This window comes from Echinops telfairi, unplaced genomic scaffold, assembly GCF_000313985.2.
Source record: "Echinops telfairi isolate 266 unplaced genomic scaffold, ASM31398v2 ScPeMD7_443;HRSCAF=831, whole genome shotgun sequence".
Classification (NCBI taxonomy): domain Eukaryota; kingdom Metazoa; phylum Chordata; class Mammalia; order Afrosoricida; family Tenrecidae; genus Echinops; species Echinops telfairi.
The window spans coordinates 66,946,241-66,964,957 of NW_022104341.1; the positions used below are offsets into that span (position 1 = coordinate 66,946,241).

Here is an 18,717-nt window from a genome sequence, read left to right on the forward strand (position 1 = left end):
CATTCTGGTTGTACTTTTTCCAAGACAGATCAATTGGGGCTAGTGCTTTGGTTTTTTGGCCACCCACGGAACTTTCCATATTCTTCCCTGGCACCACCTTTCAGACGGCCCATCCTTCTTCAGTCTTCCTTGCTCAATGCCAACTTTCTCATGCAGATGAAGCAAATGAAAGTGCCATTTCTCGGGTCAGGCACCCCGTAGTCTTCAAAGTAATATTGCATTTCCATACTCTCAAGAGGTTTTGTGCAGCAGATTTACCTAACACAATTTGTCCAGAGATTTCTTGGCAGCTGCTTCCCTGAGTACTGATTATGGATCCAAGTAAGGTTAAATCCTTGGCAACTCCAATCTGTCTCTGTTTAGCTTGGTGTTACCTATTGGCCCAGTTGTGAGGGTTTGAAGTTCTTTACATTGAGTTATAATCCATACAGCAGGCTCTCATCCTTGATCATCATCAGCTTGTCCTTCAAGTAAGGTTGTGCCCTCTGCATATCACAGATTGATAATAAACGTACCCCTGATCCTGATGCCTTAGTATTCTTCATAGAATCCAGTGTCTCTGATTATTTGCTCAGCCTACAGATTGAATAAGTATAGTGAGAGGACAGAACACTGACACACATCCTTCTTTCTTGATTTTAAACCATGCAGTATTCCTTTACTCTGTCTGCACAACTGCCTCTTGATCCATGTAACACCTAATAGTGTCACTTCATTAAATGAATTTATAGACAGTCCATTAAGTATTCGGTATATTTGAAGTAAAAAAAAAATTTTAATCAAATCTTTCGTTCAAACACACATTCTCTCAATGAGCCAATACTTCCTCGGTCCTCCTGTGTGCCCGTGACTATGCCCACGGGGCCAGATGTGTGGACCCAGTGCTGGGGGCAAGGAGAGAAACAGTTATAAAAAGCAGCCTCCTGTCCCCTGACCTCAAGGAACTGTGCTCTTTCACAAATGCTCTATCTTCATTTTCATTTCTTCTTTAACAGTTACTCATTCCTTCGCCTTGGGCTGCAAGTTTGCTCTCTGCCAGGCCTCCTTGTTCCCAAATAATGAATGATCTATAAGCCAACATGCTAAATCCTTTTATGTAACAAAGCTCTTTCTGTAATGCAAACGATCACTCCATAACTCAGCCATGCTGTGCACATGAATTTTCATAGAGTGGCCTGCCCCAACAACACGATAAAGCACTTCCTAGGAAGTTAAAAAGGCAACGGGACATGCTGACAGAGAGCCTGGATAATCAATGGAAGCAGGTGGGATCCTACTTTATCTCCCCCGGAGTCTTTTCTCCCTGCTGAGCTCTTCCTTCCTGTTTGCTTCTGATATATGTTTCAGATTAGACAGGTAACCTGGGAATGATTCATATGAACCTGAAGGCCAAAATGTACTGACACGGAAGATTTTATTGGACTGTGGATCTATAAACAAATAAACAGACTGACTGAAAATGAGGTTTGGGCTTTCTCCTTCAATTCTAAGCACTAAACTGACCGGTACAATTGCAATGATACAGAGATTTCTGCTATATGCTTTTGATTCAAAAATCGATTTTTCCTCCCTTAAATTTTGCCTGATGTTCCTAAGCCATTCCAATACTTCCTTGAAAGAACTCATTGGGTCGTATTTTGACATGTTCACTTTGAGATGTGCATGTAGTTACTCAAAGCACTGTAAAAAAATTCCCCGTCCTTAAAATATGCCGTATAAATATTATATCTGATCCTTAACTTACACTTCATAAATAATTCATCTCAAAAGCATTCCTCGCTAAGACCCTCAGGTGCTGAAGTGCTCAGTCTTCAGGGAAAGCAGTTAGTTACTGCAGGAGCCCATGAAGGCTGGCAAAGCCTCAGCTAGAAGCTCCACATGGAGCAAATGACAGTAATTGTATTAATGCTCCAAGCCACGACACCCACTGCTCAAATCTGCTTCAAGCTTTTGGGCTCTACTGCCCACATCTTGATGGGCAATGGGTCCACTGGAAGTGTTTAACACTTCCTGGGAGGCTTCTGAGATTCATCTTTCATAGTAACAAGAACTGCTCATGAATGTCTGGAGGGGCCTTCGAGGGAGTTTTCTGAAAGTCACCATTGAGAGTTAACATCCTCTTAACTATCTGCTAATTTGGGTTCAGAATGAAACTACAAGTTCAGGTCACCAGAAAGAAAAATCAAAGGAAACATCATACAATTAATTTTGATGAATGGGTAAGTTTTAATTCATGTACGGCAATAGTCTAGTTAATGATATGGCTCCCCAGGACATCCATTAAAAATCCATTAACTTAACAGGCAAAATCTAATAAAGTTACTCTGGAAATTTTCTGCTAGATTAACATTATGGACTTTTAATGAATATTTCCTGTAGGTATTGCTCTATTAGCAGAGTGAATATTCTAATTAAGCTTGAGTAGGGGTGCAGGGGGCGGGTGGGGGAGGTGCCAAGGGGAAGAACACAAAATCAGTAGGATAATCAGAGATTCAGAGTTAAAAGTTGGACTCCAGTCACCAAAGATGCAGCTGAAACAAGTAAATGTCATTATAGCTTTCATCAACACAAAGGGTCCCCATCCAGAGCCAACCATCTACTCATTAATATATTCAATTGCTAATCAAATAGTCATGTAGTTACCAAAATGCACAATGACCTACGCTAGTTCTGGTATACAAGGGTAAATAAATGACAATACTGATGTGTCAAAGAGCTTACAGTCAAGGGAAGGGTCAAAGCACATAAACAGGAAAACTGGCATGTATTCTAGCAAAGCTAACTTTAGTTTATCATAGGAATACTCAGAAGCAACAACTAACACTGGAGGAGGCACGTAAGCTCTAGCAAAATCACTTAAACAATGAAGTAACTGAAGCTAAGGTTTACGTTTCCATAAAAACATAGTTTGTTCTAGGTCCTTTCACGGGGGCTTTTCAAAACTTGGCTTTCTGTGGTTCCACAAGACTGCTTCTCTCTGATTCTCACCTGTAAACAGGCTAACAACACTTTTAGCATCCTGTGAGAATTACACCAAATGAGGTATTTGAAAGGACACAGATCTGTTCTTGGAGTACTGAAGGGGAAGGTGGAATAGTATTTGTCACTGCCTACTACTGTTACACAGTGAGTATAAGTGGCTCGGTGGCTAAAGTACTCGTGTGCACACAGGAAGGTTGGTGGTTCAAGCCTACTAGCTGTTCCACAGGAGGAAGCTGTGGCAGTCTGTAGACTTGAACCTCGACAGCCTTGGAAACACTATGGAGCTGTTCTGTCCTGTCCTATGGGAGTCACTATGAGTCAGAATTTCATTTGATGACATAGGTTTAGTGTGGCTTGGTTTGGTTTATGTAAAGTGGTTAAGGAGACCCTGGAGTGCAGTGGTTGAGTGCTTGGCTGCTGACTGAAAGGTGGGTGGTTGGAACCTACCAGTTTCTCTATGGGAAAAAGATGTAGCAGTCTTCATCTGTAAAAATATAGCCTTTGCTTGATCAAGGGTAATGTAACTGAGAGGAATTACTGAAACCAAAATGAAGGCTGAGCATGATACTGAGACAAGAGGACAGTAATAGGAAATAGAGGAAAGAACTAGGAGGCAAAGGGAATTTATAGAGGTCTAAATACAGGCATTTACATATGTAAATATATTTATATATGAGGATGGGGAAATTGTGCTGTGCATATATTTATAGATTTAGTATTAAGGTAACAGATGGACATGGAGCCTCCACTCAAGTACTCCTTCAATGCAAGAATATTTTGTTCTATTAAAGTGGCATTCCATGATGCTCACCTTCCCAACACAATGCCTGAAGACAAAGTGGGTGCATAAGCAAATGTGGTGAAGAAAGCTGATGGTGTCCAGCTATCAAAAGATATAGCATCTAGGGTCTTAAAGACTTGAAGGTAAACTGCCAGGGGAAGCCAGCCCCTGGCACATCATCATTGGTCCAGCAGGCACAATTGTACAGCAATAATAAGTAAGGATTATAGTAAAGTCATAGAGAGCATTATCTCCAGCACCAGGGAGCAGGGCCTATTGTGTGTAGTCTGGCAACTAACTGCCTTCAGAGAGGATGTCTGTGAGCATCTGACCTCCCCCCACAGTAAACAAATGGCCATCTAGCTCAGAAGCAACAAAACCCACATAGAAGAAGCACACCAGACTGTGTGATCATGAAGTGCCAAAGGAATCCATTATCAGGCATCAAAGAACCAAAAAATCATATCATTGTGTGCTCACTTTCCCGATCTGATTTGCTGAAGACAAATGGGTGCATAAGCAAATGTGGTGAAGAAAGCTGATGGTGCCCAGCTATCAGAAGACATAGCATCTGGGGTCTTAAAGGCTTGAAGGTAAAAAGCGGCCACCTAGCTCGGAAGCAACAAAGCCCACATGGAAGAAGCACACCAATCTGTGTGATCATGAGGTGTCAAAGGGATGAGGTATCAGGCACCAAAGAACAAAAAATCCTATAATTGTAAATGAGGCGGAGAGCATAGTGGAGATCCAAAGCCCATTTGTAGGCAACTGGACACCCCCTTACAGAAGGGTTGCAGGGAGGAGACAAGGTAGTCAGGGTGCATGATAACAACAATGAAACATACAACTTTCCTCTAGTTCCTAAATACTCCTCCCCCCTCCCTCCCACTATCATGATCCCAATTCTACATTACAAATCTGGCTAGACCAAAGAATATACACTGGTACAGATACGAAGTGGAAACATAGGGAATCCAGGACAGATGATCCCTTCAGGACCAGTGCTGAGAATGGTGATACTGGGAGGGCGGAGGGAGGGTGGGGTGGAAAGGGGAACCAATTACATATAACCACCTCCCTGGGTGATGGACAACAGAAAAGTGGGTGAAGGGAGATGTCGGACAGTCTAAGATATGACAAAGTAATAATAATTTATAAATTACCAAGGGTTCATGAGGGAGGGGGGAATGGGGAGGGAGGGGAAAAATGAGGAGCTGATACAAAGGGCTCAAGTAGAAGGCAAATGTTTTGAGAATGATGATGGCAACAAATGTACAAATGTGCTTGACACAATGGGTGTATGTATGGATTGTGATAAGAGTTGTACGAACCCTCAATAAAATGATTATGATTTTATACACACACACAGACACACACACACACACATATAGCCTTGGAACCTTATGGGATAGTACTACTCTGACTCAGCAAGTCACCATGAGTCAGAAATGACATGATGGCAGTGGGTTTGGTTGTGTTGTATAGCACACTGGTTAAAGCAGACCTTTGAGTTATCCAAACACGGGTTTGCATACTACTCAAATGACCTGACCACTGTGCAGCCATTAGTTAGAAACGTTTCATTCCATCCATATAACTGTTTCCTCCACTGTAAAAAGGGACCAATAAAATTAACTCGCGTACATTTGAAAATATGATGGTTATAGTGCAATAATCAGAGCTACGAAACGGTAAATCATCAGTATTAATTGCTATCATTGTGTCTTTCACAGGCATGACTATGAAGATAATAAAAGGTTATGAGACTTGTCTGAGTTCACACCAATAGTGCTAGAAATAAGACTAAACTAGCTCCCTCGTTTCTGTGTATGAAATCAAATTTTCTTCTAGCCCCTTAGTTTCAGAACCAAAGGATTCTCTTAGCACTCAGGCTTACAGCTGTTTAGAAAGGCAGGGAAGGAACTCACTAAAAGTCCCTCTGCTGGATCATTGGAGAACCGGCCATGTAGGTACCCAACCTAGGCTCTAACGGCCAGGGCACTAGTGCCCTGGGATAGTTCTTTGTTGCAACTTTCTCTTTAACTCTTTCCAAGCTATTTGCACATTCAGGGGGAAGATATTTATCTATGCCAAGATATTCAAGACTAGGCAGACAAGGTCTCTGGCCTCCAGGAACTTCCAAGTTAGAATCATTTGCCCATTTTGGTGCCCAGATCCTCTGTTACACCTGAAGCACTGTCCAAAACCCCAGCCTACTTGGCAGGAGTCCCAATGTGTCCCACTCTCCCAATAACTAGGGAGGTAAGTGCTTCTGTTCTCCAGGTGTTGGCCCCAAATGGTCCGAACACCTAGAATTTAAAAATCAACCACATAGCAATTGTACAATCACTGCTTGATGTGATTAAACTAGGAAATGTTATGATATCTGTAAGAGCTTCCAATAAAATGATTTTAAATAAATAAATACCAGCCACAATAACCCTTAAAGTACCATTAGGGCTTTATACTCCACCACACTCTTCCTCCTGCCCAGATATAGATACTTGTCCCAACGTAGCTAAGTTGGCTTCAGATACTAAATATTAGGTCCTGGTAGGCCACACTGGTGGGCTGATGTAGTGTTAGGTCACTTCTCTCACAATCCCAAGAAGGCAGTCTGCTTTGTATGCAAATTATGAAGTCAGAGACCCAAATTTGAATATTAGATCAACAACTTCATAGTGGGTAAAAAATTGAATCTCAGTTTTCGTATATAGAAACTAGGAATAGGAATAGCAATCCATAGAGGCTTTTGAGAATCAAATGAGACAGTGTTCTTGGGATGTTGATGATGGCCACTACTGCTGCTTTGTTTCGTCCCCTCCAGCCTTGGTTCCCAATCGGTCTCCTTCTTGCTTCACCAGTTCAGATCCTGAGATGGTTCCACTGGAGTGCCAGGAACTTTAGCACAGCTTTTTGTGTGTGTGCAACCATGGCTTCAGTCTTCCCTCACCCCAACTTGGCTATTTGCAATTTAACAGGCCACAGGCACCCAAGGAGTAGGTATTAGTAGTGTTGATGCTACTTGGATCAGTCATGTTTCTACCCTTATATTCTTGAACTTTCTTCTTATTTTAAGTTTCATTGGCATATAGCTCACAGGTCATACACTCAATAGTTCAATCACATCAAGAAGAGTTATACAATCATCACTACAATCTGTTTTAGAGCAACCCCCTTCCCCCCACCAAATCTTTTTATTGGGAGCTAATACAGATATCCTATCATTCCATAGTTCAATAACAACAAGCAGTGTTGTACAATTGCTACCACAATCAGTTTCAAAACATTCTCTTTCACCCTGAACTCCACTACCCCCGCCCCCCACCAACTTTACCCACTAGGAACACTTATTTGACTTAGGGTCTCTATAAGTCCATCAATCCTGGGTTTCATATATTAAAAAACAGAAAAACATATAATAAGGCTACCCCCAATGGCAAATTACATTTGTGCTAAACTCCAATATGAAGAAGAAAAAAGAGAGAGAGAAAACCCCACAGAAAATGTTGAAAATCAGATCAAGTTCAGCCTGGATGGGGGGATCAACAGACAAGGTTTTAACTGTTGAGGTCATACATTAGTCAGGACAGGAAGGTTAGACTGAAATAGCCTACTCTGCGACGTAGTTATGATCATAAGTTGTAGCAGACACTGGTAGTTGTCTATGAATATTTAACAGCACAACTCTTCAGATTTAGCTGGTCACATGAATGGACAAATGAACTTCCATCAGTGATAATATTTCCCAGAAGTCACTGTAATGGAATGGGGCCAAAGGAAAAGCGATGTTCACTGGGATGTGATCAGATAGGACACGATTCACTTCCAGGTTATGATCCCTCCCAGAGTGTGCACAGGATCCTCTGGTACTATTCATACGCTGGCTGGGGAAGGAGGAGACTGGGAGTTGCTAACTTGGCCCCAAATTGAATGGCATGACTTGAGAAGACAAACTCCCCTAATTGTCACTTATGTTTTATGACCTGATAGAGGTACCTTGTTTAATCCACTGTATTCTTTCCTTTTATTATTATAGCATCCTATCCTGTACAGGAAGCAATATAGACGTATGTATATTTAATCAATAGTCATTGTTTTAACTGGTGTTAGGTTATTAGACTTGTAAGCAGTGACTACTGCAAACACAACTTTTTGTAAAATGTCCATTAACACCTTAAACTATAGAATTAGTATCTGAGTTACTTTCTCAAGGAAACCCCTACCTGTCACTCACAGTTTCCCTGCCCAGTCAGAACCACCTAAAACTGGCCATCTGGCATGCTATGATCATAGTCAGGAACTACTGATTCATCGTCCGGTGTCTGTCATATTTTGGATTCTCTGAGGTTTGATTCTTTTCAATTATTCCTTAACCCATGGCTTTGTCTTGGCCCTAATTCATGGACTGCCTTTCTACTACTAGCTGGAACCACTGCATGCAGAGCCCCTGCTTCCTAGTGTCCCCAGTTGTTTCACAGCAACATCTTTTTGAGGAGAATCCAATTTCCAGGATCCTATATTTCAAAGCATATTTCCAGAGTATGTCTCTCAACTATGTTCATGTATGCTTTATGACAAGGGCTTAGTAAGGCTGGAATACTCAAAACAATGAACTCTTTACTCTCATAAAAACTGGGCTTCCTCCCTGTATTTTAATTATAAAAAGATAAGCAGAACACACACACACACAAACACATATCCGGTGTCCTGAGTTTTTTGTATTTGTACCTATTTTGCTGTAATTGTCTGCAACGAAGTCTTCCAGACCAATCGTCTTCCAGAAGCTGTCATGCCAGCCTGTCTCTGCTGAGTATGTCCATTTGCATACCAGGGTGCAGAGGGACCTATGAAGGTAAGAGAAAGATAGAACTTTTATAGTTTGTCAATACCTTCCCAGAAGGAAAAAAATCCTCAACTTCCCAGACACCTATAGTACTGTTGAGAGGTAGAATGAAACAAAGTAGGTAACTATATATCCATGTTTATATATTTTTAAATTCCCATTTACACTTGTTAATGATAAATGTGTCTTCTTTCACTTTCAAAATAAAAATCTGATGATATCAATCTCTGATTAAAAGACTCCCAACTTTTTATTTTGGTCCCGATTAAACAAGTAGTACATGAACATTTTGGATTTATATCTATGCTTATATGCCACTCGGAGACAATTAGAAATTATAGTATTGATCAGGTCTTTGATGACATCAAAGTGCATGATCAATTTCAGATGTAGTTATGTTGGTAATTGTCATTCATTTTTAAAAAAACTTATATAGAGAGAAATATACCTAAAATGTTTATGAACAAAATCATAGGAGATCTGGGATGAGCTTCAAAATTATTTTTTATTTTTCCCTCGCCTTATGTAGTCATAGATTTCCCCCACCTGGCCCCATGACTTTCCTATAAAAAGATTCAAAGAACGTACAGTGAGGAAGGGGCATCTGTCGCTGGAGGAGTTGACATAATGAGGAGAAGGGAAACAACATTTCAAGGAGTCTTCCACAGAAAAGGTGACATTTTGTGGGGGGTCTGAATGACTTTGGAAAGGTGCCATGTTGTGGGCTCTAGATGTCCAGTGGAAGAACTGTATCTGAAGACTTATGGTCCTGAAAATCGGGAAGACTTAGTGATGAGAGCACCATAAAACTTCCTTGCAAGACATTGAACTTCCTTGCAAGATGTTGAAGTACCTTACAAGACATTGAACTACTTTGCAAAATGTGGAGCAACATCAAATAAACAAGCACAAGAAACTCCACTTAGAAAAAAAAAATATATATATACATATAAAAGGTAATATTGGGACCCAGGCCAACACTTGCATCAAAGGAGCCACCACAAAAATATGAGACCCTGATAAGACTGAGCTGAGACCTGACCGACGCCCAAAAGCTAGCCGAGTCCCCTAAAGCCTGGAGAAACCTGATAAGACCAGGCTGAGACCCGGCCGAAGCCCAAAAGCTAGCCAAGCCACCTAAAGCCTGGAGAAACCTGATAAGACTTGACTGGGACAGTGAGAACGTCAAAGAAGTGGCCAAAATGTCCATTTAAACCCAGGTAGAGACACTGACCTTTAGAGAGCTAGGAACCAAGGAGACATCAACTCCTGCTCTCTCCAACTCTACCTGGGGTGAGTACACCGATGAGGCAATGCTGATTGGGACTATGGTGCTAATATGAAATGTGTGAGAAGTGTTATTATTATGCCTTTATGCTCATAGTTGTTACTCTGCCCTTATGCTTATAGTTGTTTGCCCTTAATAGTTTGAATAATATTTTAGATTGCTTGATGTGTGTTTGCAGTGAATAAACCAAGCATTCGAAAATGTCTAAGAGCGTTAAGTAATTATTGATCGCACCGCTCATGACACTTGGACAAGGTGGATGAACACGGAGGCTGTATGACTGGGCTCAAATATAAGGACAATTGCGAGCATGGAACAGAACCGAGCGGTGTCTCATTCTGTTTACAACAGATACTTTTGAAGCCTCTCCCGAGAACACCCCTAAATGTACCACTCATGAACCAAATAAATTACAAATGGATTAACCTAATCAGTATTGGTTGTAACAGAGCAATATTTTAGCCACTTAGCACTTGGTTGCATAAGTAAGTTATTCAAGATAGGTGACAACCCCCCCCACCCCCGCCTGCCCCCAGCCACCCATCAAGTTTAAATAAAAGGCTCGAGAATATGCTCAGCGTGAAGGACGCTGGAAGCCAGGAGGGAGTAAGTTTTAGGGCTACGGAAGTCCCTGGAAACTTCACACTCCGTCAAGAACATTTAAACACGATCACGTCTTTTCTATTGGATCGCTTTCTATCAGAGTGAGGGTAATATGCTAAGTAATCAGGACAGCAGAACTGGCAAGATTTGGAGTTCAAAGGAGATCATATGTATTCTAGACATATCTATAATAGCACTTTTTGTGGGTAACTAACATCTGCAGGTTTGTAGGATTTAAATTAGGAGTAGAGACCTGAGAATCTGGGTGCTACATTAGCAACATCTTGATAAACAGAGAAAAGATTGAAGTTGTCAAGGATTTCATCTTGCTTGGATCCACCATCAATGCTCATGGAAATGGTAGTCAAGATATCTAACAGCTCACACATTGGGTCAATACGGTCCATGGCATTACTTGACCGGTAGCTTCATTCTGCATGCCCATCATCTATTTCCTTGCCTTTGTGTGTGTTTTCTCTTTCATAAGAATGCTTGTTACACAGAATTAGGAACAACCCTACTGCAGTGTGACCTCTTGTTTACCTAACTGATGATATCCTCAAACACCCTATTTCCAAACACTCATATTCACATGTGTAGTGTTTAGGACTTTAAAACATTTGGGGGGGGGTGCTGGTGGGAGGAAGGGGTTTCCATCAACAACGGAGAGCTAGTTCACCTGTGAGAAGATCACACAGACTATCTCTAGGTGATGTGCCCACGGAAGTAGAAATGATTGAGAAAATTGGACGAGAACATTACTAATGAAAGCAATGAGAAACCCAAAGGCAATTGCAACAACAACACAAAGTGTGGACTAAAAACACCAATTTTAAACAAACTTTAAATTTCAGATTTCAGCTCAACTGAAAAAGACAAACACTGAAATAAAACCTGGTCATGGCCAAAAATCAAACTAAAAGTCTAGAAAAGAGAAAACCAAAAGCCACTGCTAAGTCGATACCAATTCCAACTCGCAGTGACTTGTATAGAGGTTTCCGAAAGTCTTCTCCTGATGGGAGCAGCCCGCCCCACCTTTCTCAAGCAGAGCTGCTGGTACATTTGAACGGCCAGTCTTGCAATTAGCAGCCAAATGACTGCACACACGGACACCGAAATAACTATCAGACCAAACTCAGCAAGTCCCAAAGTGCAAGAAACCATGAGAGAAGAGAGAAAAAAGAAAAGAGTAAGAAAAAGGCGTGGAGAGCAAATCCAGTAGCCTAAAATGAGAATAAGCAGAATGCCAGAAGGGATTAGGAAAAGGATAAAAGAAAAAGAAACCAAAGAAAAGATGAAGGAGATGATATAATAAAGGAATATAGTATTCGATTTTTATTACACTGAGTTGAAGCAAGTCTTAAACCTGTATATTAAAAGTCTCATTAAATCCAGGAAGTTAATCCAGAAGACCCATGAATTTCAAAAGTAAACAGAAAATTTTACAAGCGTTCAGAGAGAGAGAATAAATTACTTACAAAGACAAGGGAATCAAACTAACCAAAGAATTCTCATCTACAGGCTTGGAATGTTGAAGACAAGTGTAATGATATACAGACAGTTGTAGGATTCGGCGCAGCTGCCCCGGTTCACCAAGAACTGATACCTAATCTTTGTCCAGGTCTTGTGAATCAGTTTTTTAAATGGCACTTGGAATCAGGGTTTTCTCTAAGGTGGATGGCTGCCATCCAACGTGGAAGTCACACACTCCTTACTCTTTGGTAACGTTCATTCCACGTGCCCGCAGCAATGTCAATTCCGCCCACGGGTATAAAAAATTGGATAGAACTATACTTATAACATTTATTCATTTCTTAAAACTCATTATACTTACTTTTGTGAAATACATTTCAAAGTTTTATAAAAATGCTACATTTTTATTCCCTCGTGTTTGTTACTTCAGTAAACAAATATAGAACAAAGAGGAAAATTGCCAAAGCCCAATGAAAAGATGGCTAAAGACAAATCACACAGCTGCAAATGACGCTCAGATAAAAGCAAAGGGTATTGCAAGTGAGATGCCAATCATGAAGTAATATGGGAATATCTTAAATAACATTTTTGTTTTTTCTTATTTGACTCTTCATTAATATTTTAAAACTCCCCCCTTACAATCTAGTTTTGTGTACCTCTTTTTTTGTTCTTATTTAAGCATTAACTTTATGAAATAATAAAATACCTTTTAGTAAATCATTATTTGTAGTTAAAACAGTCATTAGGACAGCAAACCAGTTGTTAAGTGATTTGAATCCCACGACTGTTGTAAAAACCATTAAGAAAAACTGATCCAAGAATCCTATATTAAGACAAAATATTATTTACCTCTTAAGGAAAAGGAAAACATTTTCAACTTGCTAAGATTCAGTAAGTACACCAATCACGTACACTCTCTGAGGGTCATACTCCAGTGAGAACACAACAAAACACAGAGCAACTCCTTCCCCCTGGAGGAGGTCAAAGGAGTCCATGGTGACTCTTTGTTCTCTTCTCCTCCTCCCTTCCTTTTTGTACACACATATACATACGCAAATACACACATAGTTATAAATGGATGGTGATAACGGAGACAATAAACTGCAGCATTCAATAATATTGCATGTATTTGACACACTAGATGCATGTTATCTTATTAGTTATATGATGATAATACATAGGAATGAAGAATATTAAGCAAAGTAATTGGAAATTGCTCAAAGTCAGAAACTGGAGGAGTACACAAGAAAAGTAACTGAGGATGCCTACATATGTATGAGCTGTTTATAGATTGAATGTTGGTATTAAAGAAGGTAATTGCTAAAGGAATCAGAAAGCCCAATAGAAGTCTTAAAGTACCAGGGATTGATAAAACAATAATAAACATAAAAATCAATGAGCTGGGGAAGGTATTGGAGTGATGTAGTATAAATAGAAAACAAAATCAAGATACAAGAGATAAGATCAATTATTCACTTTATCTCAAATCTGAATGAATCAGATTACAGAAGTGGTTAAAAGATAAGAAAGGATCATGTGCAGTTAAAGTTAAGCTATAACTTACTTAGAGTACAGACTTTGTTTAAATGTGATGATGAGTTTTATAAAACTACAAAAAACAAATATCAAAAATTAAGTATGATCATATAAATATCACATAGACTATACGATTTTAAAATCTTAAACAAGACAAACAGGAACCTTCCAGAATGACGAAATGCTCAACCCAAGAAAACTACTATAAGTGTCACCAAATAAAATGTTATGATGCATACAACAGTGTCAAACATATGAAACAAGAGCAGCTAATATAAAAACCTGGCCAATCAAACCAAAAAACACTTAATAAAGGGCACAACTCTATATAAGGAGTTTATCAGACTTTTAAATTTGGAGAAACATATAAAGCAGAATAATAATGTTTAGTGTTTTATTATAATTTTGAAATTATAGAACACGAATAGAATTTTAAAATTCAATTCTATCTCTGGTAGAAGAGGAAAGAGAAGTAGGTTTGATAAAAAGTATTTGATAAAGTTAAACTACATATCAAGATAGAAATGCTTATATTAGGAATAGAGGCTTCTGCTTCTGATCACAAAGAAGCAAACTTCTGCCTTAAACAACTAACAAATTGGAAAAGATTTTTTTTTTAATAAAGTAACAACTGGTCCTGAACTTTGAACAGCACACAGCGCAGCATTGGGACCCCCAAGAGAAGGAGACAAATGAAGAGAGGCCGAAAATCATTGTTTTTCTGCCTATGGCACGAGTCTGAGCGCAGAGCAGGCAGAGGAGTTCCACGGAAAGCCCAGCAGTTGGGTTGATGGAGGAGACAGGGATCAGGGCTCAGGCAGTTTGGGAGGCTGAAACTTAGAGTGGCACACTGTTCCTAACAGAAGCAAACAATGTAGAAAAAAGAGCTATAAAGGAAGAAGGTGCATACAGCTCTTATCACAATCCATACATACATCCATTGTGATAACAGCTGTATAAGCCCCCAATAAAATGATTAAAAAGAAGAAGAAGAAGGAAGAATGGAATTGGAAGCAGAGGGAGTGAGATAAGAAATATCACATTATGGGGGTGGCAGTCATTAAACAAAAGGTGCATGAATTATGGAATGAATGAAAAAATAATAATAACTTATAAATTATCAAGGGCTCATGAGGGAGGGAGGGTGGGAGAAGGAGGGAAAACACTAAGAGAGGAGCTAATACCAAGAGCTCAAGTAGAAGGAAAATGTTTTGAAAATGATGATGCAATCTATGTACAAATGTTCTTACACAATGGATGGATGGATGAATTGTGATAAGAGCTGTACAAGCCCCCAATAAAATGATTAAACAAAACTGTGGAATGGGGAAAAAATTTGCACAAACTCAATGCATGAGTTAATTCTAACCGTGGTCCCCTGAAGACTTTGCTGAATACTAACACACATACCATGTTTTAGAAAAATAACATGTGCATTATGTCCTTTTCTACAACCCATGCAACCCCTCTCCATGCATTAGTTTCTTATGCCACGGTGCGTGCTATATGCATATGCACATATAGCTACACAAGCATGTTCCATGTGGAAAATATGTGACAGACACTAAAATTGCATGAGGTCTGGCAGAAACGAATGGGAAAGCTGTGAGTTGAAAGTTATTTGAATCCCCAAAGAGCTGGGGATCATTTTGGTTAGCAAGAGACAGTCGGTAGTCTTCGATGAATACTTCAGGCATTCAGCAGATTCTAGGACACATGTGGCAAAACTTACCCAGTGTATTGCAAGCCTGCTCTAAGGAACTTTAAAAAGAAATCTCCAAAAGTTAAAATTGAGCCAAAGTAACTTAACAGCTTAAGAGGAAACATAGTTCAACACTCTGAACATAAATACAAAAAGATGCAGCCACTCAACAACATAAAATTCAAAAATCACAGCACCCAATCAAAAGTGTTTCAAGAAACAAAGGTAAAAACTTCTCTGAATTTGATAAAATCTATAAATTCACAGAGGAAAATCATTCAGTGAAAAAGACATAAGATAAATACAAAGAAAATTACATCAAGATACATTGTAATCAAACTTTTTTCTAACTGAAAAAATAAAATATTAGACACAGTGATGTAAACTAGAAGAAAGTGGAATAGGATCATTTAACTAAAAAATTTAAAAGGGGGAAAAAAGTTAACTTAATATTTTACATCCAATAAACTCCTCAGGACCAATAACGAGAGTAGCGATTCCAGGAGGGGAAGGGGAAGAGGGTGGGAGGAAGAAGGGGGGATCAATCACAATGATCAACAAATAACTCCCCCGCCCAGAGGGACAGACAACAGAAAAGTGGGTGAAAGGAGTCAGCGGTTGGTGTAAGACATGAAAAAAATAATAATTTAAAAATTATCAAGGGATCATGAGGGAGGGTGGGTAGGGGAGGGAGGGGAAATGAGCTGATGCCAGGGACTCAAGTAGAAAGAGAATGTTTTGAAAATGATGATGGCAGCATATGTGCAGATGTGCTTGACACACTGGATGGATGGATTGTGATGAGTTGTACAAACGATCTAGCTACAGCAGCAGCACACACACAAGGAGAGCTGTAAGAGCCCTCAATAAAATGATCTAAAAAAAAACAAACAAAAGATTTTACATCCATAAAAATATCTTAGAAGAACTTTAGTTGAGAGGCTTTATTACCAGGAAATCTGCAAAGCAATAAATGTTACAAGAAGTTCTTCAGGCAAAGGGAAAATGATGCAAACTGGAAATGGAAATCTCTATAAAGGAAAGAAGGGTTTCTGAACGCTAAACACACAAATACACGTAAAAGATCGACTTTTTTTAATTTTAATTTCCTTAAAAGACTATTTATGTAGCAAAAATATGTTTTGGTATCTACAGCATATATACAATCAAAACATGTGACAATAATAGCACAAATTATAGAAAGAGAGAACATGAGAGAATAGGTGAGGAGGTATAAAATTAACTTCAGGTAGACTATGATAAATTAAAGATCCATATTATTAGTCCCAGAGCAGCAGGCAAAGCATTATAACTAATACACTAATTTTGGAGATAAGGGTATGCTCAATTATTCATATAGAAATATAGAAAAGGCAGGAAATGAGAGAATATAAACTTGGACAGATAGAACACATTAAAAGTAAACAGAAAGATGGTGGACTAAAATCCAACCATTAAATGGGTTCCTGTAGGGTTACTACTAGTCAGAATCAACTGGATTCTGAGAATTTTTGATTTTGTTTTTTTATTTTTGTGAACCTAAAAATTCTATTTAAGTCAGGGACTGTCGAGTTGAATTGAAAAATTCAAGTCTATGCTGTCTTGAAGAAGTTTATTTTAAAAATAGAGCACAAGATAAAGACTAAAAGGATACCAAGTATATGCCGTGAACATACTAATTATGAATAAGGCAAAGTGACTATAATAACATCAGACAATGTAGACTTCAGAAGAAGACACACTGCCAGAGATAAAGAGGGGCGTCACCCAATGACAGAGTGGTCAACTGTACAAGAAGACTCCGTGGTAAAAGAAGAAATCCTAGTGTGCGAGAATGGCAACATGAATTCAGCTAAGGTGATTTCCATCTTTATTTCAGTTCAAAACTGGCAAAGAAGCAAGGCAAAAACCTCAGATGAAATGTTGGATTCATGATGGGATAAGTGGACATGGCCTTAGGTCACTCTCGGTTTTCCTCAAGTTCAGTAGTCTCAGTGGTCCTTGTAAGCTGGCAAATTGGAAGAATAGGGAGTGGTAGGGTTGCTGCATTTCATAGTGTTGAACAGGTAGGTGTTGAGAGAGGGATGCTCAGGTCAGCACACCAGGGCCTCCTAGCCTTATCATGAAACAATGTTAAGTTTTTATTTTATTTAATTGCCTGATGCTACAACTGGCCTTCTAACAATTCCAGTCGAGTACTTTTGGCCATGACCTCCCACCGCAAAGCCCACACGTATCTGCCTATGCTTGTTATTCCCATGTGATTCTGAGTTATTCCGAAGACCTCTCTCAAGCAAACAACAGGAGTTTGATGCATCCGTATTGAGTTGAATGAACGAGAACCCAGGATCTCACTGATCTGAAAGAAGCTCTCAGGCCCCTAACCACGTCTTAATTCTTGGTAGTCTGAAGTCTAGATTTCTGGCTTGTGTTCCCTCTGCAGTCCCTAGAAGAAACAATGGTTAGGTTCCTGGGTGTCCAGGGGCAGCAGAAGAAAGTGGGTTCTATCAGAGGCCAAAACCTCAACAGAACAAGGAGAGCTTTTGAAAAGGCATTCACATCACCCTCTTCTTCCCCAAACACAGAAGCATAGACAGATTTTCACTCAGGACCGAATGGCTAGCATCTTCTTGCCTTTTTCCAAAAAATGCAAAAATAAAAAGAGGCTCCCAGTGAAACATGTCAGATTGAATACACATGTTGACCCAGGCTCCCTTTCAGAGCCCCGATAAATGGCAGCAGAAGAAAAGAGACAAAACCCCGCAAGGACGAGGCGAACAGAATCGAAGACGACAGTAACAAACCTGAAAACCAGGAAACATGGGTGAGCACTAACTCTGCTGGCAGGCTGAGCACACTGAAACCTAAGAAGCAGTAAGAAAAACCCAGAAGCAAATTAATTAACCGACAGGGACCCAGAGAGTTTTGTGGAGGGGTGGCAACAGGTACCTCTGAACTGGGCATAAAAATGGGGCGAGAATCAGCAGAGCCATTTGAAAGTCTATTTATAAGAAAAAAAGACTCAAATATGCCGTCACCATGCACAAGCTGAATACTATCATTCCTGCACACTAGTAGAAGACGAAGGCTCACCTTCCTCACCCTCAGAGAGTGTAGGAAGCAGGTTCTACTAAGGGCAGGCAGGAGCCCTTGACAGGGGTGGGGTGGGGTGGGGGGAAACGTCGACCACTAAGAGATTAAATTATGTATCCTTTCTCAGAAGATTCCTTTTTTAAGGAATTATTCCTAGTGTTATTCTGAGTTATCCCTACCACCAAGTTTATGGCAATGTTTGAGGAAGGCCTAAGGCTAATTGGCAGGGCAGAGGGTACAGAGAGACGTGTTCGGCAAGATCACTCAAGTCAATAAAACCTCTTGTCACCGGGTCGATTTTGACTCCTGGCAAACCAATGTGTGTCAGAGTGGCACTGTGCTCCGCAGGGCCTCAACGGTGGAAGTACCCGAACTGCCAAACTTTCCCTTAGCAGGCTGAATGTCTTACCCAT

General features: G+C 39.9%; 1 protein-coding gene across 5 annotated transcripts in view; it reads right to left on the reverse strand.

Moving 5' to 3' along the window:
* Window positions 1-18,717, reverse strand: part of FGGY (FGGY carbohydrate kinase domain containing) — a 564,284-nt gene that overhangs the window by 341,015 nt on the left and 204,552 nt on the right. For all 5 annotated transcript variants that reach the window (XM_045291915.1, XM_045291914.1, XM_045291916.1 and 2 more), the window contains one exon: window positions 8,495-8,610. In XM_045291915.1, coding sequence (XP_045147850.1) covers window positions 8,495-8,610 — 116 coding nt within the window. The remainder of the gene's footprint in view (window positions 1-8,494; window positions 8,611-18,717) is intronic.